At 39.3% G+C, this 24038-nt stretch overlaps 1 protein-coding gene and 2 long non-coding RNA genes across 3 annotated transcripts; 2 read left to right on the forward strand and 1 right to left on the reverse strand.

Annotated features, from left to right (window-relative positions):
• Positions 1-5495: 5495 nt before the first annotated feature.
• On the reverse strand, positions 5496-7933 carry LOC121975664 (terpene synthase 10-like). The gene is made up of 7 exons (XM_042527449.1): positions 7626-7933; positions 7283-7556; positions 6804-7191; positions 6507-6725; positions 6297-6435; positions 5965-6210; positions 5496-5874 (listed from the first exon to the last, which is right to left on the reverse strand). The coding sequence occupies exons 1-7, from the start codon at positions 7854-7856 to the stop codon at positions 5578-5580; spliced, it is 1794 nt and encodes a 597-aa protein (XP_042383383.1). The 5' UTR covers positions 7857-7933; the 3' UTR covers positions 5496-5577.
• A 6923-nt stretch (positions 7934-14856) lies between these two features.
• Positions 14857-15898, forward strand: LOC121977763. Its single transcript, XR_006111036.1, has 2 exons — positions 14857-14894; positions 15768-15898. It is a non-coding gene; the product is annotated as an uncharacterized LOC121977763 (long non-coding RNA).
• A 6078-nt stretch (positions 15899-21976) lies between these two features.
• On the forward strand, positions 21977-23019 carry LOC121977764. Its single transcript, XR_006111037.1, has 2 exons — positions 21977-22014; positions 22889-23019. It is a non-coding gene; the product is annotated as an uncharacterized LOC121977764 (long non-coding RNA).
• The last annotated feature ends 1019 nt before the right edge of the window (positions 23020-24038 follow it).

Genomic DNA, 24038 nt, shown 5'->3' on the forward strand with positions numbered 1-24038 from the left:
AACAAACTCATCCGATGGGGAGGGAGGCACTCAGAGCCAACACGCAAGTTTGTCGCATCACTTACAAACCAGTAATGGAGACCGTGGAATTTATTTACTAATCCCTCTCCCACTTAGTTATTTAAGGTGAGGAATTTTAAACTATGATAACATACATCACATGCACACACACACACATCACAATAAATAAAAGCAATAAATATGGAAATTAATTTTCTAACTATTAAGGCTTCTTCCATCACTGTCCTCCGTGTGTTGCCAACCCTAGCTGCTGCCATCTTTAGCCACCGCCATGGGGTTTAGTCGCCGCATCTATCTTGCTTCTTTTCCCGCTACGCATCTGGTGCACAAATAATACCACGCCTCGCAAGGATACAATCCGTAACAAAAATAGAATTTTACATATATCGATCCTATATTCCACAAAGGAATGTACAGGTAATCTAGATCGAAACAAAAATATAAAATCCTAATAACTAATACAACTCCTGCTGTATTTAATATTACAATCATGCACACACAATAAAATTCCCTTGACATGTCCAAGGGTCCAATCACACAAAATATCTATAAGCCATAATAGTTGAAGTGCTGAAACCATTAAAGTTAGCACATCCTACTATTATCCTGCCTAAATTATGTATGACATGTGCATAATTAAACTGAAAACCAAAACACAGAGGCAAATCCTAGCTCTGATACCAATTGTTGGTTGCTATGCGGAATATCATACAGGTTTCCCTGTACAAAAATTTTGTACAAGTCCTGATCCTTTACTAACAACCTATTGTGTTCTTTAGAAATTAAATTAGGAATCGCAAACGGAACTTAACATTATTGATTCCAAATTTAACTTATCTGTTCTTAGTGGTTTAGACTTGGATCGCAAACGATGCTTAACATTATTGATCCAAATCCACCCATGTTACAAATTTAATTAAATATTATTTTTAAAATTGGCTTCCAGGATTGCATGGCGAGGTACTAGACTTTCTTGGGTATGTGATCATCCACTACCGCCTAGACAAAGCCTTTTAAAGAAATTTAATATTTAATTTCCTTATAGTAACCCTAGGTTTAACCAAAAAGAAAAATCGAATCACAAATTCAAAAAACAAACAAAAGAAACATAAACTTGAATCATAAATTCGAAACCTAGAATCATATGCCTCTTGTGTTTGGAATTCATACAAAGAAAACTAGTATGATGCGGAAAATAATTACTAGTTATACCTTTCTTTGAAAGCAACAACCTCTTGATCTTCTATCGTATTCCTCTTCTTATCTCAAATGTTGTGTAGGTAATGATCTACCGAAATGAGAACCCACCAAGCCTCCTTCTTCCTTCATCCAAGTTTCGGCCAAGCAACCTTCTCCAAGAGATAGCAAGTCTCGGCCACCAACCAAGCTCCAAGGAAAACTAGGAAACAAAGCATTCTTTCTCTCCTTCTTCACCAAGCAAATCCGACCACCAAAACAAGCTCCAAGAGGATGATAGGTTCATCCACTAGAAGAAGAGAGGAAGAGATGATAGGGTCGGCCACCACCAAGGATGAAAAAGAGAGGAAAATAGAAGATATGTGTTATGAGGTGAGGCACCTCTTCCCTCTCTTTTATATTACTTGGTCTTGGCAAATAAGGAAATTAATATTCCCTTATTTTTCTTGCCATTGGTTAATAAGAAAATTTTAATTAAAAATTCCTTTTAACCCTTATCATGGCCGGCCCCTTCACATGCTCCAAATAAGGCAAGTTTTAAACACAAATTTAAAACTTCCTTATTTGTTTTTGAAAATTTTTAAAAATAAAAATTTCTCTATTAATTTTCCCTTCATGGTTGGTTATAAAAGAAAATTTTATAAATTAAAATCTCTCTATTAAAACATGTGGATGATTTCCAAAAAGGAAAGCTTTCTCTAAAATTAAAATCTTCCTCTCAATCTACAAATAAGGAAAGATATCAAATCTCTTATTAATCTTTTGTAGAAACTATAATAGGAAAGATTTAATTTTAAAACTCTCTTTTAAATCATGAAGATGGTTACAAAAAAGGAAAGTTTATCAAAAATTAAGATCTTCCTTTTAACTACAAATAAGGAAAAATATCAAACCTTTCACTTAATCTTTTGTAGAAAGCTATAAAAGGAAAGATTTAAATTTTAAACTTTCTTTTAAAACCATGATATCCACATAAGAAAAGATTTTTAAAAATAAAATCCTTTTATTCTCTTGTGGTCGGCCCACCCAGCTTGAGCTCCAAGCATTGGCCGGCTACTACAATAGCTCAACCTTTTGGCTTTGGCTGGCCCAAGCTTGGCTTGGCCGACCACCTAAGGTTGGATAAGAAGGTGGGTATAGGTGGGTATAACACTTTATAAATAAGAGGCTACGATAGGGGCCGAGCAGTGGAATTGATTTTGGTCTCCCGATAAAATTAAGCTTCTCGTGTTCGCCCCGAACACCCAACCTAATTTCATCAATAATAATTCATACCACTAGAGAATTATTATTGAACTACCGCACCAATCCCAAATTACATTTTGGGATCCTTCTTATTATGAGTGTGTTACTCTCCCTGTGTTTAAGATATAGAATGTCCATTAATTAAATGAGTTACTGACAACTCACTTAATTAATATATAGCTCCAAGAGTAGTACCACTCAACTTCATTATCATGTCGGACTAAGTCCACTTGCAGGGTTTACATGACAATCCTTATGAGCTCATCTTGGGGACATCATCAACCTAGATTACTAGGACACAGATTCATTTTATAATCAACAACACACCATATAAATAATATCATTCCCAACTTATCGGGCCTAATGATTTATCGAACTAAATCACACCCTTAGATAAATTAAATAAATGAATATTAAGTATATGTGCTTGTTATTATATCAGGATTAAGAGCACACACTTCCATAATAACAAAGATCTTGTTCTTTTATTCAGTCAGTATAAAAAGAACTTACCTTAAATGGTCCAGCTCAATACACTCTGAGTGTACTAGTGTAATTTTATAGTTAAGATAAACTAATACCAAATTACACTACGACTATTCCAATGGTTTGTTCCTATCCATCTTAGTCATAAGCTACTGTTTATAATTTATAAAGAACTGATAACATGATTTTCTGTGTGTAACACCACTCACCATGTTATCTACAGTATAAATTAATTGAACAACTACACTTAACATATAAATATAGACATTTGACCAATGTGATTCTTTATTTCAAAATAAAATGTTTATAAAAGGCTAGACTTTTATTATACACTCTAACACTAAGGTGATCTGTGGAGCTAGTAATCAACCCAATGGGTAATTCTAGTGGTGTTCCTGGTTCGGTCTGGGTGGGGTCAGGCCGGATCGTTACAGATGGTATCAGAGCGACCTTGCGACCATGAGTGTGTCTATGGCAGGTGCACCCAGGGCACCACCTAGTGAGGGAGATTCTGGGATTTGTCTGTGGTATGATTCGTGGTTACACAAAGAGGATGTTGTGTCTTTAAGTGGGGGTGATTGTAATACCCCGGTTCTGAGATTCTGGTTAAGTATGGCTTAAAAGGTTAGATGGTACTATCTATATCACCAAGGTGCATCTTTCTTTTCGGAAGCCCAAACTTAAGAACTCCAAAGTTAAGTGTGCTTGGCTTGGAGAAATTTTAGGATGGGTGACCTCCTAGGAAGTTTCCTAGGGTGCGTGCGAGTGAGGAAAAAGTACGCTGAAAGGACCTTCGGTGGTTTGTGGAGCTAGTCGTTAACCCGATGGGCAATTCAGGTGGCGTGCCCAGTTCGGTTCAGGTGGGGCCCGCCTGGGCTGGGGCATTACAATAACGATGATGATGGTGATGTCAAATTCCTTCGCATGACAATGATGATGATGGTGGCGATGATGATGGTGGTGATGGTTGTTCATGATTTTAATTATGTATGATGATTATTTGTCTCATAATTAGTGTTTTAAACATTAATCCATGACTTGTTAACTTTTCTAATTTTTATTTTAATTAATATTGTTAATTTATTTGTAACAGAGTTGGTGAGGCGAAATATATATCGGAGAAAAGGGTAAGTACTAAGTAACACACCCTTAGTTGAACATGTTATACTTTTAATTTTATTTATTTATTTTTTATCAGTTGCATTTGAAAAGTTAAATAAGGGTATCATTCTTTTTATAAATTTGTTGAAATTTGCTACTACTGCATTATTAGTTCAAATTCCGAATTATGATTAGAGTTTGTCTAGCAACCAAGTAATCATAAGTACTAAAAGACTAGTATCAACTAATTTATCTTGACTAGTTTGTGTTTTCTTCATTTGAGACATTTTCATATGATAGAAATTTTAAGAATGCATCTCATGCTCTCCATGTCAGATGAAAAGAGGATATTTGTAGCTATTGTTTGATATGGTGAAATAGGTTGTATCATAACAATTTGATGTGGTAAAATTGGTTGTATCATATTTAGGATACTTGTAGTTAGCTTCAAGGTACTTCTTATAATTTAATTTATCATTGCTATGAAATGGATGGTTCTTACTAGCTTCAAGTTTATCATATTGTATAACTTGTTGAGACCTTTGAATTTGTTGTATTATGATTTGATTTCAATTATTAATAGATGTATGTGAAATAGGATGTGATAATGTTAATTAGGATTTGTTGAATGTATATAATATGTTATTTGAATTTGTTATATCTATATATATATATATATATATATATATATGTGTGTGTGTGTGTGTGTGTGTGTGTGTGTGTGTATTGATTGAATTGTAAAAATAAATTGTTTCTGGAATTTTTTTTAATTTAGGGATGAATTTGCCAATGAAAATAATGTGTCTCTAATTTATCATAAATACTGTATATCGATAATTTCGCAACAAATCCATTTTCATTCCAATTTCGTTGCCGAATCTGGGACGAATCCATGGGACGAAAAATTTATTTGTTGCAAATTAAATTAGTATTTTCGTTGCCAAATTCGTCGCAAATTTTGCAACAAGAATAATATTTGATGAACATTAGCGACGAATTTGGCAACGAAAATCTAATTCATTGCCAAATTTTATCGCCAAATTAGGGACAAACTTGGCAAAAAAAAAAAATAATTCGTCATCGAATTCATCCTAAATTCATTGCTGAGTTTGCAATAAAATAAATATTCGTTCCAAAATTGTATACAATATTGCGACGAATAGAGTTTTTGTTACAAATTTGACGACGAATTTGGGGACGGATATATTATTCTTCGCCAATTTTGTTCCCAAATTCGTTGCCAAATTTACAATAAAAAAATATTAGTTCCAAAAGTTGGCAACAAGAGGTTTGGGATGAAAAAAATTTTGTCGCAGAATTCATCCCAAAAAATTTTACAGTGAATTTTTTTTTTATAAATTCGTCTCAGAAACCTATATTTTCTCATAAACCTATATTTTTTTTTTTTGTAGTGTACCAAATTTGTTAAAGTTGATACATAACAATAGAATAACTTTCCATTTATTTAATTCGATAATATTTTATAGATCCCTCTGGCTACGAGGGTACAATTTATATGAATTCATTTTAAATTTGGATAGGTTCGAATAATAGCAATATGATCTGAGACTTAGTTTCTCCATCTGCCTTGCCATATCCATCTCCTTCGTGATCATAAAAGAACTGCGCCGTTCGAGGGATGTTAGCGGCTATATTCTTGAAGTACCCCTCTAATGGAGAATCCCAAGTAAGAGATCCATTCAATTCTCTCCAATATTTCCTCATCAATTCTCTTATCTTCGCACGTGCCACTTCCTCTGAGACACCTTTCTCGTGCATGTAGCATTGAATAGATTTCGCCACATCACCTCTTTCTATCTCATCCTGTAGTAAGTCAAGTAAATGTTGTTTGATTCCAATCAGATTCATTACTCCGACTAGATACAATTAATGTATATATATCTAGATAATTACCGTGAAAGTTCCCATATCATCGTAAAGACGAAAAAGTATGTTGGAGGAGCGTGTGATCTCATGGTAATTGGGATAAAATTTCAAGGCCTCTCCAGTTAAGTCTTTGCTCATGCAGTAAGCATTAAACAGAATGTTTGGACCACCTATTGATACCCATGCATTCTCCAAGTACTCATTGAGCTTCGGGGTTTGGCCATGGTGGAACCATTTTGCTTCCTCAAAGAATGCTTTGCATTGATCCCTCCACTGAAAATTTAATGCCGACAACTCATTCAATAACTAAGAAGAAGGGAAAAAAATGAAGAAAATTGAAATAGTGTTTATATATTCACTTCTCTCTTTAAACCAGGCACAACGTCCAAGCCTGTCTCCTTCATCACCCGGTAGCCTTCTTCGTGCACCATGTTGAAGAGTGCAAAGAAAGATAGTTTCATGTACTCTGGAAGCTTGTCCATGGCAGTTAAGTCCCATCTGCAATATAACAAAACTCAACATGACTTTGATGATGATTATGATGATGATGATTGTGAATGAGCTGTCACCTGTAGACGGCATCAGTGAAGGGCTGGAGTTCATCCAAGGCTCCATAGACATCGTAAATATCATCAATCAATGCAATCAAGCAGATGGACTTTGCTTGGATCATTCTGCATCTCCAACTTTCTGGTTCATAAGTGAAACCAAGTGTCCACAGATAGTTTTCAAGTAATCTGTCTCTGAAAAATGGCAGCTTCTCTACAAGCCCGAGCCCCGACCACCATCTACATGTAAAAACTAATTAATTAAGCTTTGAAATTGTTATTATAAAAGCTTTGAAAGATTAGTTGCAGTTAATTTACCTGGAGAGCTCTCTGAGTTCACTCTTGTACATGTCCTGAACCAGATTGAAGTCGAGCTTAGCAAACTCCAGCAGGAAAGGAGGGTTGATAGTGTCGTCGCCACGGCATGCTTCAATGAACCACCTGTGCTGCACTCTCTCCAGCCGCCAATTCAGTGGAAGCTGCAGCGCATGGGCCACCTGCTCTCTGAGACCGCCAGTCTCAGGAACAGATCCCTCCTCCAGGAATCCTTTCAGCTGCTTGGTTGCGAAATCCATGGCTTCCTTCAGCAAAGTCTCTCCTTCCTTTTCGAGGTAAGAAGCTTCGTACAGACTCAGAAGCCCTCTGATCTGATTCTCACAGCGAGCTTCGAAGTTTCCCTTCTCGTCTCTAAATCTCTCGAACAAATCTAAGTAATTAATTTTGCATACAGCAACAAACATGCATGATCAGAACTGTGAAGCGATAGATTGATTAATTAGTGATCATTGATTAATTACCTTGTGAAACAGAGAAGCCATTCGTTCTCAGGAGCCTGAAGAGCAGCGATGTGGCATGCAGATCGTCCTTCAGCTCCGAGCTCACATGGTCTAAAGAAGCATGAAGACGACTTAAAACGTTTGCAATCTCGTCTTTGAAGTGGTAAGCCACGCCAAGCTGTTGCAGGTGGTCGATCAGTTGAAGTTGCTCTGCTACTTGCTGCTTCTCGCGTATCAGCTTCCTGGTTTGTTCCTTCAGTACATTTATTCTCTCACGTTCCTCTTCTTTTTGCAACTGCGGAAAACAAAACAAGGTTACACAGAAAATTTCGACGATCGACCGACAACGACTACACTCGCATACTGTGGAGGTGCTCGTGAGGGATTGCACACTCTTGTCCGTCCATAGGCTTGGGTGATAATTCCCCGACCGCCGCAAGGGAGCCACATGACTAGTGCCACTGCATGATCGGACGTGCAGAGTTCGCCTGAACGTCCGTCGGCCACGCTGCTCGACGGCAGCAACGATCATCGGGCGGTGGGGGAGGATGGAAATCATGGGAGCGCAAATAGACATAACTTGACCAGTTGCCATTTCCGCTCTTGTTTGCGATCAATAAAACTTAAATCTGAACTCCAATTTGGTGGGATAAGTGCAGCGTGTGTGTCTATATTTATAGCTCAATTAAGCCTGGCGTTATGCTCTAGAAGCTCATTAAAAATATATAGCGAAATTTAGTTTTTAATTAAAATGGCAGTTTTAAGACGCTATTCAGAAATTCCATTTCTGTGACTGAATGAAAACTTCATGATATCCTAACTTGGGGTAGAAGAGATGATCGATATTCATCTTCCAACGCTTAAGTATGTAATCAATTTAAGAGAAAATAGTGAAAACAAATTGTTATAAAAAACGTGTCTAAATATTGTGACAAAGTTTTGTCGAAATTGGAACCCCAGACCTCATTATAATAACACCTCATGCGCTAACCTCTAGATCCATCCGAGAGGACATGTCCATCTGTAAATAAAGATCTTTTTATAGTGTCATTATTGTATTATATATGCATTTCAAAATATTATCATGTTTTTTAAAATTTTCTTAATAAAGGACATGTCATAAAGTATTCCTAACATCTTTATAAAATATTTCTAACATTTTTCCTTAAATAAGTGCACAAATCTATGATTTTACCGTTTCACTTAGTATGAGGAAGGATCGGCGCACTTTACCAATCAAATCAATTTTTTTTTAAGAGACAAACTGATCAAATTTTACTATCAAAATCAATAAATTTAATTTTATCAATTACTGAATCAACGACATCATCAATCAATCGAGCTATGTAATTATCCAATTCAAATATATCACTGTCTACTGTCTACGATATAACATTGGATTGATGATTTTTTAATTTAATCCTCTTTGTAAATTATAAAATCAAAATTGAACGAAATAAATTGAGAAAAATAATACATATTGAAAAAAATGAATTTATAAATTAATTGAATGAAAAAATTTAAAAATGTGATTCGATTAATTGAATTTATTTATTTTTTTTTACTCACTCATGAATCAGATCATTTTGGGTCTTTTATATGTAATTTTTCCTTGCATTGTAAGAAATCTTTTTTACAATTCGAATCCATGACTATAAAGTCACACAACAACCTTTTGCAATAAAATATTAAAATACCTATTCACATGTGATACGGTATATTATAAATGGGTCAAAATATGACATGACAGTTAAAGTCAATATGAGATGGTGGTCAAAAGCAAAGGGGAGTAGCAGCCAACATGTCACTAATTCGCAGGGTTTTGCTCCTCACCTAGCTACTAACTTGAGCGTCGGAGGGTCTGTGCTAGGGACCCCTTCCCTAGTTTTGGCGCTGACATTTGTCTGCTCTCCTTGCAGTGTGCAGGAAGTAAGAAGAAGCCCCTTTTCCCACTAGTTCACGTTCTTTTCTCATTAATCTCGCCAACTCAAAGTCTTCACTCAGTCAATCTCATAGGCACCTACCCAGCACATCATCTCTCCAGTTTTCAGACAGGATCAACATGTTTGTAGGAGCCCATTATGTTATGTTTAGTTAGACGTAATGTTAATAAGCTTATAATGTAATCAAATTTGTAATGTAATGTAATTAATATTATATTATTATGTTTGGTGAAATAGTTGTATAGTATGTTTGTAATCTTTGATTACAAGGATGATTATATTCTTTTGTTTCGTTTCCATTATTTTTATAATAAATATAAGTTATATTATTATAAAATAACAACAATATCTTGCAACCTTTACTAACGAAGGTTGGCGACAAAGGTAGCAGCGGGAGGTGGCACCAGTGGCGGCCGATGATCGACGGGCGGAGCCTGTCCACGGTCGACGGCCGGTGGCGGCGGTCGATGGAGGAGGCAGCAGTGGCGACCGATGGAGGTGGCGGTGATCAACGAAGGCTATTACCGACGAAGGCGGTTGGCAGTGGCCAACGAAGGAGGTGGCAACGACGGCGGCCGACAAAGGAGGCGGCCGACAGTGGCCAACGAAGGTGGCTGGCGAAGGTGGTAGGCGATGACGGCGGCGACCGCCGATGGGGGAGGCGGCGACGATCGACGATGAGGGCGGCGGCGGCGACAATTGGCGATCGACGATCGGGTGGTGGCAACGGTTGGCGACTAACGATGGAGGCAGCAACCGGCGACCGACGACGGCAGCAACAACTGGCGGCTGGGGACGGTGACAACAACCGGTTGGTGTAAGAAATGAACTAGGAATATATTTGACATATTAAATTTTAGGATTGGAATGTACTACTATTAGCCATCTAATTCATATTATAAAAATTTATTATCTTTTATAATTAGATTATATGTTTAAAATTATACCAAATAAAATTATCAATTTTATAATATAATGTTAATTATATTACAAGGCCATTATTCTCACCAAACCCAGCTTCGATAAATTTATATGAACTTTTGGAATGAGCATCCAAGTATAAGGATGATTGGCTAAAAGTACCGATCGGGCTTGTCCAAGCTAAGCTCCCCATTCCTCAGAAGCAAGCATCCCAACATATAGTCCGTCGATCATACAACCGGTTGGACCTATAGGGCTTGGTTCTCTATTACTTTATAATCAAATCTCTAGCATCACAAGACATATATTCGGGCAACCCTAACGGTCGAACGCCCTTACGAGCCTTAGTATCTTGCTTATATATCAATCTGTCGCCACAATATGTATCCGGTTAGCTAAGTGTTCGGTAGGGATATATTTAGGGGACAACATTATTAGTGAATCATAACCGTCTGTTAGAGAATATTCTTGTATTACAACAAAGGCAGAGAATGGAACCTTCTCCAAGGGTGACTAAATGACTGCCATCAACCGACATACAACATATTCCTGTAACTATCTCATTAATAACATAAGTTATAAAAGGGGTACACATATGGGTGGTGGAAGATTCCTCGAATGGTGACTACATGTCTCCCAGGTTATCCATCTTCCCTCACTCGACAACCTCTGACATCCAACATTCTATGTCAGCTCATGATTAGGAAGATTATGAAAGGTGGTATATAAAGGGATACTCTCCGTTGGCTAGGTATGCTCATGCTAGGTTTATGCAAATTTTCCACTGTGCTACATTACGCTATTTGTTATTGTTCTTCTGCCTGCTCGGTTAGCTACTGACTTGAGCGTTGGAGGATTTACGCTAAGAACCCCTTCCTTGGTTTTAGTGCCGAAGTTTGTCTACTCTCTTTGTAGTGTGCAGGAAGTAAGAAGAAGCCCCTTTTCCCGCCAGTTCACATTCTTTTCTCATTAATCTCGCCAACTCAAAGTCTTCGCTCAATCAACCTCACAGGCACCTAGCCAACATGTCATCTCTTCAGTTTTTAGACTAGATCAACATGTTTGTAGGAGCCCATTAGGCTATGTTTGGTTAGACGTAATGTTAATAAGCTTGTAATGTAATCAAATTTGTAATGTAATATAATTAATATTATATTAATATGTTTGGTTAAATAGTTGTATAGTATGCATGTAATCTTTAATTACAAGGATGATTATATTCTTTTATTTGGTGTCTATTATTTTTATAATAACTATAATTTATATTATTATAAAATGACAACAATATCCTGCGACCTTTACTAACGAAGGTTGGCGACAAAGGCGACAGCGAGTAGTGGCACCGGTGGTTGCCGACGATCGGCGGGCGGAGCTCGTCCACAGTCAACGGCCGGTGGCAGCAACCGACAAAGGAGGCTGCGGCAGCGGCCGATGGTGGTGGCGGCAGTCGATGAAGGTTGCGGCCAACGAAGGTGGCCTGCAGTGGCCAATGGAGGAGGCGGCAATGGCGGTGGCCGACGGAGGAGGCGGCCGGTAGTGGCCGACGAATGTGGCCGGCGAAGACAACAGGCGACGATGGTGGCGACTAGCGATGGGGGAGGCAGCGGCGACTGGCGACCGACGACGGGGGCCGTGACGACGGCAGTTGGCAATCGACAATGGGGGTGGTGGCAGCGGTTGGCGACCAATGATAGCGGCAACAATCGACGCGACGACAGCAACTGGCAGTCAGCGACGACGACAGCAACCGGTTGATGCAAAAAATAAACTAAGAATATATTTGACATATTAAGTCCTAGGGTTGAAATGTACATATTACGTACTATTAGCTTTGTAATTCAGATTTTAAAAATTTATTATCTTTTATAATCAAATTATATGTTTAAAATTATACCAAATAAAATTATTAATTTTATAATATAATCTTACTTATATTGCAAGGTTGATTATTCTCACCAAACACAGCTTCAATAAATTTATATGTACTTTTGGAATTTAAATTTTAGAGGGCAGTCAAGAAAATTTAATTGAGAAGAAACTTACTTAAAAAATATTTGACCTGTTTGGAATAGAACAAAGAAATTCCATCTCACTTATTAACAACTTATTCATTTTCAACATGCTTTTAAAAAAGTAATTTTAATTAAATGTCCGTAAAACCATCCTTTTATCTTCTTATTACTAATATAAATCTTTTTTAATTATATGGTAAGCAATTTATAAGAATGGATCTAGATCAGAGGATCCGCTCTATATACATGAGGATAATTTAATAATTTTAGTTCTTTGGATTTGGTAAACTTTGATGGATGTTTCCTAATATAAAATTGAGTGTAAGGTAAGAGAGAAAATTTAATGTTTGAAACATAGCAATGTATATATCTTATTTCCAAAGGGCAATTAATTTGCGCCGAATAATAATTTTTTTATAAAAATAATAACATGACATCGTAAAAAAACGGTCGGAGAATAAAAGTACAAAATAAATGAGGATGGAGAAAGAATAACATACCAACCACATGCGAATATTGACATTGTAATTAAAGGCTAAGGTACTGCCTTTGAATAAATTGACATTGAACTACACGCCTTCATAATTATAGTGTCGTACCTGAAATTTGGATGGCCTGAGTCGAGCTTAAAAAAAATGGCTCCTCCTTATTATATCTTATTACTATTTTAGTGTAAAAATTCATCAACACTTCAAAATATGAAAGCCAAAAGTCTTGTCTTATTTCACTATCAAAATCAATAAACCCATAATCCAAATCTCTAAAAGGATAAATAATATCAATATCATAGGCTACAAATTATGTAACAATATGAAGTAAACACTATAAATTACTATGTGCATCTCTTGCCTCGAATTGTAGACATTTTAAAGCAAGTTCCACTAACTTTGTAGCATCCTCATTAGCATATTGCCCATCCAGGGATGAATCCATTATCATCAATAAGTTCTTTCCTCTTATCAAATCTAGTGCCTGACAAGAGCCAATAAAAATTTAGTTTGGTCATAATTAAATAGTATTAGACTAGTAAATAGTAAATTGTCAGACAATCAAATATATCAAGAAAATAACTTGAGATTTATTTATAAATATAAGCATTAAGAAATATAAATAACTTTGAACTAATTACAATGTGCACACAGAGCTACTAAGCTACAAAGATAAAATAGGCCACTGACATTGAGAAAAATTAGATAAGACATTAGTAAACATATAATACAAGAATGTAAAATGAAATGCACTAATGAAGATTCAATGGTAAGATAGATTTAAGCCTAAAAGAATAATACAAAATAGTATTTAAAATGATCTATCAGAAGTGTATCTAATTAGAAGTAAAGATTTCAAATGCAATAAGCTAACAAATTTAATCATGCAAACTAATTGAATCGAATTGGATAGAGTTAATAGGAATTAAGCAGGATTAGTATCATAGCAGAAGAGAACAAGAATAATTGACCTTCCTTAATTGCTTGTGTCCCTCTCACGGTCTCACCTTTTCCCTTGATTTTGTAACCGCACAAAACATTAAACACACAATGCTTCAAAAGCAAGAGAACTAACGTCGCAAGCAAGAGCAGCGAGCCAACGAAGTTGATTAGAAACAAAAACTGGATAGATTGAATAGAATTACATAAATTTACCAAAATAGAAGATGAATCGAAGAGGTTGCTATTGTCGGTCGTGTAGGAAACTGTTAGAGTGTATACTAAAAGCCTAGCTTTTGGTATAAACATTTATCTAGAAATAAGAATCACATTGGTCAAATGTCTACATTTATGATAGATGTAGATGCTCAATTAATTTATATTGTAGATAACATGGTGTGTGGTGTCACACACAGAAGATCATGTTATCGGTTCCTTATAAATTATAAACAGTAGCTCACGATCAAGATGGAAAGGAACAAACCATTGGAAGGTCGTAGTGTAATTAGGTATTAGTTTATCTTAACTATATAATTACACTAGTACACTTAGAGTGTATTGAGTAGGACCATTTGAGGTCGTTCCTTTTATACTGACTTTATGAAGGAACAAAGACCTCAGTTATTATGGAAGTGTGTGCTCTTAATCCTAATATAATAACAAGCACATATATTTGATATTTATTTCTTTAATTTATCAATGGGTGAGATTTAGTTCGATAAATCAATAAGCCTGATAAGTTGGGAAATGATATCACTTATAGTGTGTGTTGTTGATTATAGAAGGTGTAAAGCCCGAAAAATTCCCGAATTTGTTTTAGAATTATTCTATGATTTTTATGGAATTTTTAGATATTTTTCCGGAATTTTCCGAGTAGCGGAAGTAGCAAAAATAATTAGAACCCCAAAATAGCTTAGGCGGGAATCGAACCCGAGACCTATGGTGTAAGGGATAACGCTAGTAACCGGTGAACCCAGCAGGGCCGTGCTGAAAGAAAGGAGAACCAAATATATTTATATTAGAGTTGGGTTCATTAAACCACTTGATATGAATAATTAACTTAAGTTGGAATTGGGTTATTTGGGGAACTTGGTTCGGCAACATCTTTTCCACCGAGACCTAACACCACCGCCGCACCTCTCCTCTTCCCCTCTTCCTCACGCACGGCACACACCAAACTAGGGGTCAAGGGAACATCTTCCGGCGACGACTCCAACACGAAAAAGGTTCTTCTCCGCGAGAGGAACGCGAGGACATTAGCGGTTCGTCGAACGGAGCAGTTTTCCGGAAAACCTAGCGGTTAGAATCGTAAGAAAACCTTGCGATTGAGGTAAGAAACCCCTCACCTGCAGTATAATTGCTCTCGCTTGTTAGTTTTGGCGTTAGTTCAGTAATTTTACAGTTTTCAGTTTTAGGGTGTGCTTTTAGTGCACACCAAGCATTCGGTAGAATGCCCAGTTCAGAAGGATGCACTAGTAGGCGTCCTAACAGCATGTAAATATATTAGAAACATTTTATTCAGTTATTTATCAGTTATTACAGCTTTATGGATCAGATATCCATTGGGTAGGCTCCCACAGTAGCCTCTAGGTTCAGATAACCTAGCTCTAGGTTCAGATAACCTAGAACAGCAAAGTAAAATAAAACAGTATTCAGTATTTTACTTTTATTCAGTTGGCACTGTACTTGGATCAGATATCCATGGGCTGGACTCCCACAGTCGTCCCTAAGTTCAGATAACCTAGTAACCCTGCTGGATTCGGAACTTGCAATCCCGGGTCTCGTAGGGATGCGCGCACAGTAAGTACAGTTGCCAGGGCCCAGCAGCATGTTTAGTATTTTCATCTATTATTATATATAGTTTTCCAAATATGTAATCAGTGATGGAAACACTAACTTAGTTTCAGTTTCAGTTGATTATCTCAATTAAGTTTCATGATTTGAGTTCATGACCAGTTAGATGTATATGCATGACCAGTTCAGTATGTATGCTTAGTTTCAGATACAGTATGCTATGCTCAGCTTGTTTGTATGCCATGATCAGTTCAGTACATGTTTGTATGCCATGCCATGTTGCCATGCTCAGTTCAGTTTTCAAATAGCATGTTTTGAAACCATACTCGCATCGTTGCATGTTTTTGTGAGGTAGATGGTTTCTTACTAAGCTCTTTAGCTTACAGGTACTACTTTTCTTATACTGCAGATACAGGTAAAAGAAAAGTGGACTAACGGAGGCTGGAGGACAATGCTATGGAGGTGTGTGTGTGCAAGGGGTTTGGAATAAAGATCCTAGGGGTCGAAACAGCTTAATTCCAGTATTTACGTTGTTAGTTTGTTTGTGGTTTAAATCCTTAGCTGGTTAAATGTTTTAATCCAGTAAAACTATGCACTATTCAGTTTGTTCAGTTTAGGACGCATGTAGGTTAATGTTAGATTGTTTTTCATGTATCTAGAACCTATGTCTGTGAGTTGTGGTACGTTCCAGTGCCTGAAAGTTCTGAAATCAGAAACTCGATTTCAGTATCGAGTTGGATCGGTCCCCGATCCGCTTGCGATATCAGATCCGGATCGGTCGACCGACCGATCCGAGGCATACTGATATGATGCTATCGATCGATCGTCCACCGATCCAAAGACCGAGAGCATCCGATTTCGGTGCACGGATCGGTCTGCGACCGATCGACACACCGGATCGGTCTTGACCAATCCGACCTTCTTTGGTTCGGTCCATGAACCGATCCAAAGAATCGTAGCAAGTTTGATCGATCCGTGGATCGATTAGCAGCTAGCTCGGAAGTTAGTTCTGAGTTCCTAGCTCAGATGGGAGATCAAGTATCCTCCTTAGCACATGTACACCAACCGGAAAGGGTCTTGAATCCTTCCTTATAACAGCATAGGTGTATCAGTTGTCAGATTAACCGAGTCAGTTAGTGAAATTTTATTTTACCCAGTTTTCCGCACAGTAGCTTCAGTAGTTAATGTAGCGATCCGGCTCACCATGGGGAGCACCTGTGTTGTTCCCAGGAGTTGGGTCGTTACAGAGTGGTATCAGAGCAAGTTCCTTACTTCCTACACACACATCAGCATTGTGCCTACAGCTTCCAAGTAAGAACATCTCTCACTCAATTTTGTTTTCAGCTTTCATATCAGTGATAAGTGCTTTCATGTTTGCTCTCATATTGGTAGTTAATTAATTCATGTTTACAGTGATAGTATTTAACATGTTACCAGTAGTTAACTATAACATGATAGTCTAGTTATATATATGTGTTCTCTGCTATTTAGAAAATGGTACGAGGACGTCCAGCTAAGAAAGCATCAGCGGCTGAGCCCCAGCATGAGGCAGGCAGTTCAGTGCCTCCCCCAGACCTTACAGCACTAGTGGCTCAGCTACAACAGCAGTTAGCTGATCAGCAACAGGAGATAGCCTCCTTAAAGGCTAACCAGCAAACTACTCCCCCAGTCACTCCAGTAACGAACCTCACGACTCCAGTAACTCCAGTAATCACAGAGGTAGTACCAGCTCAGCCTGCAGTACCAGTTCCAGTGGCCCCAGTAGCAGGGGCTAAGAGAGAAGCTTACCTTATCCAGTGGCAGAGAATTAAGCCCGAGAACTTCTCAGGCACCAGCGAACCATGGGATGCTCAGGCATGGTTTAAAACACTGGAAAGCACGATGGAGCTTCTAGACTGGCCAGAGCACGAAAAGATGAAGTGTGCCTCCTTCTGTTTAACAGGAGATGCACGCATGTGGTGGGAGCGGATTAAATCGAAGTGGCCAGTAAACCAGATGACATGGGCCAACTTCGATAAAGAATTCTTCGAGGAATTCTTTCACATGCAGGTCACGAACCGACACTATGACGAGTTTACAGAATTTCGTCAAGGCAACCTATCAGTTCAGGAGGTCGTGAAGAAATTCAACAGGTTGGCCCGTCTGTGTCCAGAACTAGTCAGCTCAAAGAAGGAACGAGTACGCTTGATGCTGAAGATGCTCAGACCAGAGATCGCAATGAATGTGGCTGGTGGCGTTCATAGGCCACAAACCACAGAGGAGCTAGTGACTAGTGCTCTGATCACCGAGCACTATCAGCACAATATCACCCAGCAGAAGCAGGTTTCCACAGAGCCCAAGGGACAAGCTAGCTCAGGTACTCAGCAGAAACAACAGGGACAGGGCGAAACGCAAGGCAAGCAGTGACCCAAAAGGAGGACCAGCTGGAAAACATTCCAGACATCCCAAATGTACTACTTGTGGGAAACATCATCCAGGAGTTTGCCGCAAGGGTACGCGAGGTTGTTTTGAATGTGGACAGGAAGGGCACATGGCTAAGCAGTGTCCGAACAAGAACATTCTTCCTCAGCCTCAGCCGATACAGTATGGAGCTCAGCCAGCGCAGCTACACCAGATGTATGCAGCCTTAGATGGTCCACAGATCAGTCAGGGCAGATTAGAAGCCCCCACAGCTAACACAAATGCCAAGATTTTCTCACTGACCAGAGAGGACGTAGCAAATGCCTCGATAGTTGTCACAGGTCAGATCAATATTTTACAGCATAATGCAATTGTCTTATTCGATACTGGGGCAACCCACTCTTATGTATCCAGGGCATTTGCCGAGAAATTAGCAACGCCTCCAGAGGTACTCAATAGTCAGTTTCTGACAACACTACCCTCAGGAGACATTATGGCATCTACACACTGGCTCAGAGCAGTGCCAGTCATTATAGCAGACAGAGAACTTTTTGGTGATCTGATAGTGCTAGAAATGACGGACTACGATGTCATCTTTGGAATGGATTTTCTGATCAGATACGACGCTTCTATAGAGTGCCGTAAACAGAAGGTCATATTCCAACCTGAAGCAGGAGTACAGTTTGAGTTCATAGGAAAACCAAAGAGAAAAGCCAGGAAGTTTCTCTCAGCACTGAAAGCACAGCAGTTAATGGATTCAGGATGCATGGGATTTTTAGCAAATGTAGTCAACACCAGCCAGGACAAGAACCAACAACTATCAGAGGTTCGAGTCGTTTGTGACTACCCAGCAGTTTTCCCTGAAGAGCTACCAGGCTTAGCACCAGACAGGGAGATTGAATTTGAGATAGAGCTCATTCCCGGCACAAATCCAATTTCCAAGGCACCATACCGCATGGCTCCAGCAGAACTGAAGGAACTTCAGGAGCAATTACAGGAGCTTCTTGACAAGGGTTTCATACGCCCTAGTCACTCACCATGGGGAGCACCTATGTTGTTCGTGAAGAAGAAGGATGGAAGCATGTGTCTATGCATAGACTACCGTGCCTTGAACCAGGTCACAATTAAAAACAGGTACCCTCTCCCCAGAATAGATGACCTGTTTGACCAGCTAAAGGGAGCCACAGTGTTCTCTAAAATTGACCTCAGATCAGGATATCACCAGGTTAGAGTCAAGAAAGGTGATATACCTAAAACATCTTTCAGGACCAGATACGGACATTATGAGTTCGTAGTCATGCCTTTCGGCGTGACAAATGCTCCAGCTACTTTCATGGACCTCATGAACAGAGTATTCAGAGAATACTTAGACAAGTTTGTCATCGTGTTCATCGATGACATTCTTATCTATTCAGGCACTCAGGAGGACCATGCAGAGCATCTGAAGACAGTTTTGCAGATCCTTCAGCAGAACCAGCTGTACGCCAAATTCACGAAATGTGAATTTTGGCTGGACTAGGTAGCCTTCCTAGGTCACATCATCTCCAAGGATGGTGTTATGGTAGATCCCAACAAAATAGAAGCAGTAAGTAACTGGAAGAGACCCAGGAACGCCAGTGAAATCAGAAGCTTTCTGGGATTAGCGGGCTACTACAGGAAATTCGTAGAGGACTTCTCCAGAATAGCCTCCCCACTGACAGCTCTCACCAGGAAGAACAAGAAATTTCAGTGGACAGAGAACCAGTGCTCCTATTTTAGCTATACCAGAAAACACAGACAGCTTCGACATCTACAGTGACGCCTCTAAATTGGGATTAGGAGCAGTACTGATGCAGCAGGGCAAGGTGATCGCCTATGCCTCCAGACAACTCAAGGATTATGAGAGGAACTATCCTACTCACGACCTTGAGCTTGCAGCAGTGGTGTTCACTCTCAAGATTTGGAGACATTATTTGTACGGAGCTCAGTGCAGAGTATATACAGATCATCAAAGTCTGAAGTATTTCTTTACTCAGAAGGATCTGAATATGCGACAGCGCAGATGGTTAGAGCTGGTCAAGGATTATGACATAGATATCCTCTACCATCCAGGGAAAGCTAATAAGGTAGCAGACGCACTCAGCAGGAAGTCCAGTGCTACCTTATTATCTTTAGCAGCTATGTCACCACCCCTAAGGAAGGAGATTACAGCCTTTAGTCTCGAGCTTATAGTCGGACAGGTTTCCACTATGTCCTTAGCATCTACCTTGCTTGATGATATCCAGATAGCTCAGGAGCAGGATCCTGAAATCCAGAAAATCAAGCAAGGGTTAGCAGAATCAGAAAATGGAGAGTTCAGAGTGTCCGCCAGTGGGGTAGTGTACTGTGGTGACAGACTTTGTGTTCCAGATCAGGAGGAACTACGAAAACAGATTCTAGACGAGGCTCACAGGACTCCCTATGCGATGCATCCTGGTTCCACCAAAATGTATCAGGATCTAAAGAAACGATTTTGGTGGCCTGGGATGAAGCGAGATATCGCCAGATACGTCAGCATCTGTCTAACCTGTCAGAGGGTTAAGGCAGAACATCAGCGACCAGGAGGAGTTCTGCAGCCGATCCAAATTCCAGAATGGAAGTGGGAGGATATCTCTATGGACTTCATAGTGGGATTACCCAGAACCACGAATGGTTTTGATGCCATCTGGGTAATAGTCGACAGGTTGACTAAATCAGCCCACTTCTTAGCTATTAGAATATCCTATTCCATGGAGCAGCTAGCTCAGTTGTATCTCAAGGAGATTGTCAGGCTGCATGGAGTCCCACGAACCATTATATCAGACAGAGACAGCAGATTTACATCACACTTCTGGAAGTGTGTGCAGTCAGCTATGGGCACCCAGTTAAAATTTAGCACAGCCTTCCATCCTCAGACCGATGGTCAGACGGAGCGAGTAAATCAGGTACTCGAAGATATGCTCCGAGCTTGTGCCCTAGATTTCAAGGGAAGTTGGTGCAAATATCTGAGTCTAGCAGAATTTACATACAACAACAGTTATCAGGCCACTATCGGCATGACACCTTATGAGGCACTCTATGGGCGGAGGTGCAGATCACCAATCTGCTGGTATGAGAGTGGTGAACAGAAGGAACTAGAGCTTCAGACAGATCTAGTAGCAGATACCACAGCAGCCATACAGCAGATTCGCCAGAGGATAGAGACAGCACAGAGCCGTCAGAAGAGCTATGCCGATACACGACGCAGACCCCTAGAGTTTTCAGTTGGGGATACAGTTTTCCTCAGAGTAGCTCCCATGAAGGGAGTCATGCGTTTTGGGAAGAAGGGCAAGCTAGCTCCCAGATATGTGGGACCATACCTTATCACGAAGAGAGTGGGCAAGGTAGCATATGAGCTAGAGCTACCTCAGGAGATGTCAGCTATCCACAACGTATTTTATGTCTCCATGCTGAAGAAGCATATTTCAGACGCCACCCAGGTGATTGAGCCCCAGTTGGTACAGGTCCGTGATGATCTCAGCTATGACAGTCGGCCTATTCAGATAATAGACCGAGCAGTAAAGAAATTACGGAACAAGGAAGTACCATTAGTCAAAGTCAGCTGGCAAAATCACACAGCAGCAGAGGCGACTTGGGAGACAGAGGCCAGCATGAGACAGAATTACCCAGAATTGTTTTAAGTTCGGGGACGAACTTTTTATAAGGTATGGGGGATTGTAAAGCCCAAAAAATTCCCGAATTTATTTTAGAATTATTTTATGATTTTTCTGGAATTTTTAGATATTTTTCCGAAATTTTCCGAGTAGCGGAAGTAGCAAAAATAATTAGAACCCCAAAATAGCTTAGGCGGGAATCGAACCCGAGACCTATGGTGTAAGGGATAACGTTAGTAACCGGTGAACCCAGCAGGGCCGTGCTGAAAGAAAGGAGAACCAAATATATTTATATTAGAGTTGGGTTCATTAAACCACTTGATATGAATAATTAACTTAAGTTGGAATTGGGTTATTTGGGGAACTTGGTTCGGCAACATCTTTTCCACCGAGACCTAACACCACCGCCGCACCTCTCCTCTTCCCCTCTTCCTCACGCACGACACACACCAAACTAAGGGTCAAGGGAACATCTTCGGGCGACGACTCCAACACGAAAAAGGTTCTTCTCCGCGAGAGGAACGCGAGGACATAAGCGGTTCGTCGAACGGAGCAGTTTTCCGGAAAACCTAGCGGTTAGAATCGTAAGAAAACCTTGCGATTGAGGTAAGAAACCCCTCACCTGCAGTATAATTGCTCTCGCTTGTTAGTTTTGGCGTTAGTTCAGTAATTTTACAGTTTTCAGTTTTAGGGTGTGCTTTTAGTGCACACCAAGCATTCGGTAGAATGCCCAGTTCAGAAGGATGCACTAGTAGGCGTCCTAACAGCATGCAAATATATTAGAAACATTTTATTCAGTTATTTATCAGTTATTACAGCTTTATGGATCAGATATCCATTGGGTAGGCTCCCACAGTAGCCTCTAGGTTCAGATAACCTAGCTCTAGGTTCAGATAACCTAGAACAGAAAAGTAAAATAAAACAGTATTCAGTATTTTACTTTTATTCAGTTGACACTGTACTTGGATCAGATATCCATGGGATGGACTCCCACAGTCGTCCCTAGGTTCAGATAACCTAGTAACCCTGCTGGATTAGGAACTTGCAATCCCGGGTCTCGTAGGGATGCGCGCACAGTAAGTACAGTTGTTAGGGCCCCAGCAGCATGTTTAGTATTTTCATCTATTATTATATATAGTTTTCCAAATATGTAATCAGTGATGGAAACACTAACTTAGTTTCAGTTTCAGTTGATTATCTCAATTAAGTTTCATGATTTGAGTTCATGACCAGTTAGATGTATATGCATGACCAGTTCAGTATGTATGCTTAGTTTCAGATACAGTATGCTATGCTCAGCTTGTTTGTATGCCATGATCAGTTCAGTACATGTTTGTATGCCATGCCATGTTGCCATGCTCAGTTCAGTTTTCAAATAGCATGTTTTGAAACCATACTCGCATCGTTGCATGTTTTTGTGAGGTAGATGGTTTCTTACTAAGCTCTTTAGCTTACAGGTACTACTTTTCTTATACTGCAGATACAGGTAAAAGAAAAGTGGACTAACGGAGGCTGGAGGACAATGCTATGGAGGTGTGTGTGTGCAAGGGGTTTGGAATAAAGATCCTAGGGGTCGAAACAGCTTAATTCCAGTATTTACGTTGTTAGTTTGTTTGTGGTTTAAATCCTTAGCTGATTAAATTAATCCAGTAAAACTATGCACTATTCAGTTTGTTCAGTTTAGGACGCATGTAGGTTAATGTTAGATTGTTTTTCATGTATCTAGAAACTATGTCTGTGAGTTGTGGTACGTTCCAGTGCCTGAAAGTTCTGAAATCAGAAACTCTAATTTCGTATCAGAGTTGGATCGGTCTGCCGACCGATCCATTGCAGTATCAGGATCCTGGATCGGTCAGCCGACCGATCCAGAGGCATACAATATGCTACTGTATGCTATCTGATCGGTCGTCCGACCGATCCAGCACCGAACAGAGAGCATCCAGCGTTTCCAGGTGCCTGGATCGGTCTGCAGACCGATCCAGACACACCTCACTACAACAAAAATCTTCATAGACATCGGTTTTCCACCAGTGTCTATTTGATTTTCGACCGATGTCTATGAAGCCGATGTTAAAAGTCTGCCATTTTAGACATCGGGTTAAAACCGGTGTAGTATCACTTAACGACACCGGTCTTCGAATCGGTTATTAACCGGTGTAGTATCACTTAACGACACTGTTTCATCAACGGTGTAAAACCGATGTAATATTGTATGTTAATAACACCAGTTTTGGCAGCAGTAAATGACCGATGTAATATTAGTTTATAACACCGGTTTTACATCGGTGGAAAACCGATGTAATATGTATATTTTTTAACAGCACAGATTTGATTTTAAAACCGACAATAACAAAAAAAAATACACAAATATTCACAAATTGTACCAATATTCTTCATTCAATAATATCCATAAAATACACAAATATTCACAAATTATATAAATAATCTTCTTACAACAATATCCATAAAATACCCAAACATTCTTTTTACATCAAAAGCTAGCTAATAGATATCAAAATCAAAGTATAACATTCTTTTAACACATCAAGGTACAACTGTCTCAAATGTAATCTAGCTTCAGCCCACTCGAACCGCACTTCATCAATTTCAACTCTGGAGTACTTGAGATT

This window comes from Zingiber officinale, chromosome 4B, assembly GCF_018446385.1.
Source record: "Zingiber officinale cultivar Zhangliang chromosome 4B, Zo_v1.1, whole genome shotgun sequence".
NCBI classification, from domain to species: Eukaryota; Viridiplantae; Streptophyta; class Magnoliopsida; order Zingiberales; family Zingiberaceae; genus Zingiber; species Zingiber officinale.

Bases quoted from the DNA above. Each gene is read 5' to 3' on its own strand.
- LOC121975664 (XM_042527449.1), bottom strand. From the start codon at position 7,856: ATGGCAACTGGTCAAGTTATGTCTATTTGCGCTCCCATGATTTCCATC. The intron at 7,557-7,625 runs GTATGCGAGTGT...TGTTTTCCGCAG, and splicing joins CCCTCACGAGCACCTCCACA to TTGCAAAAAGAAGAGGAACG. The intron at 7,192-7,282 runs GTAATTAATCAA...TTAATTACTTAG, and splicing joins TGGCTTCTCTGTTTCACAAG to ATTTGTTCGAGAGATTTAGA.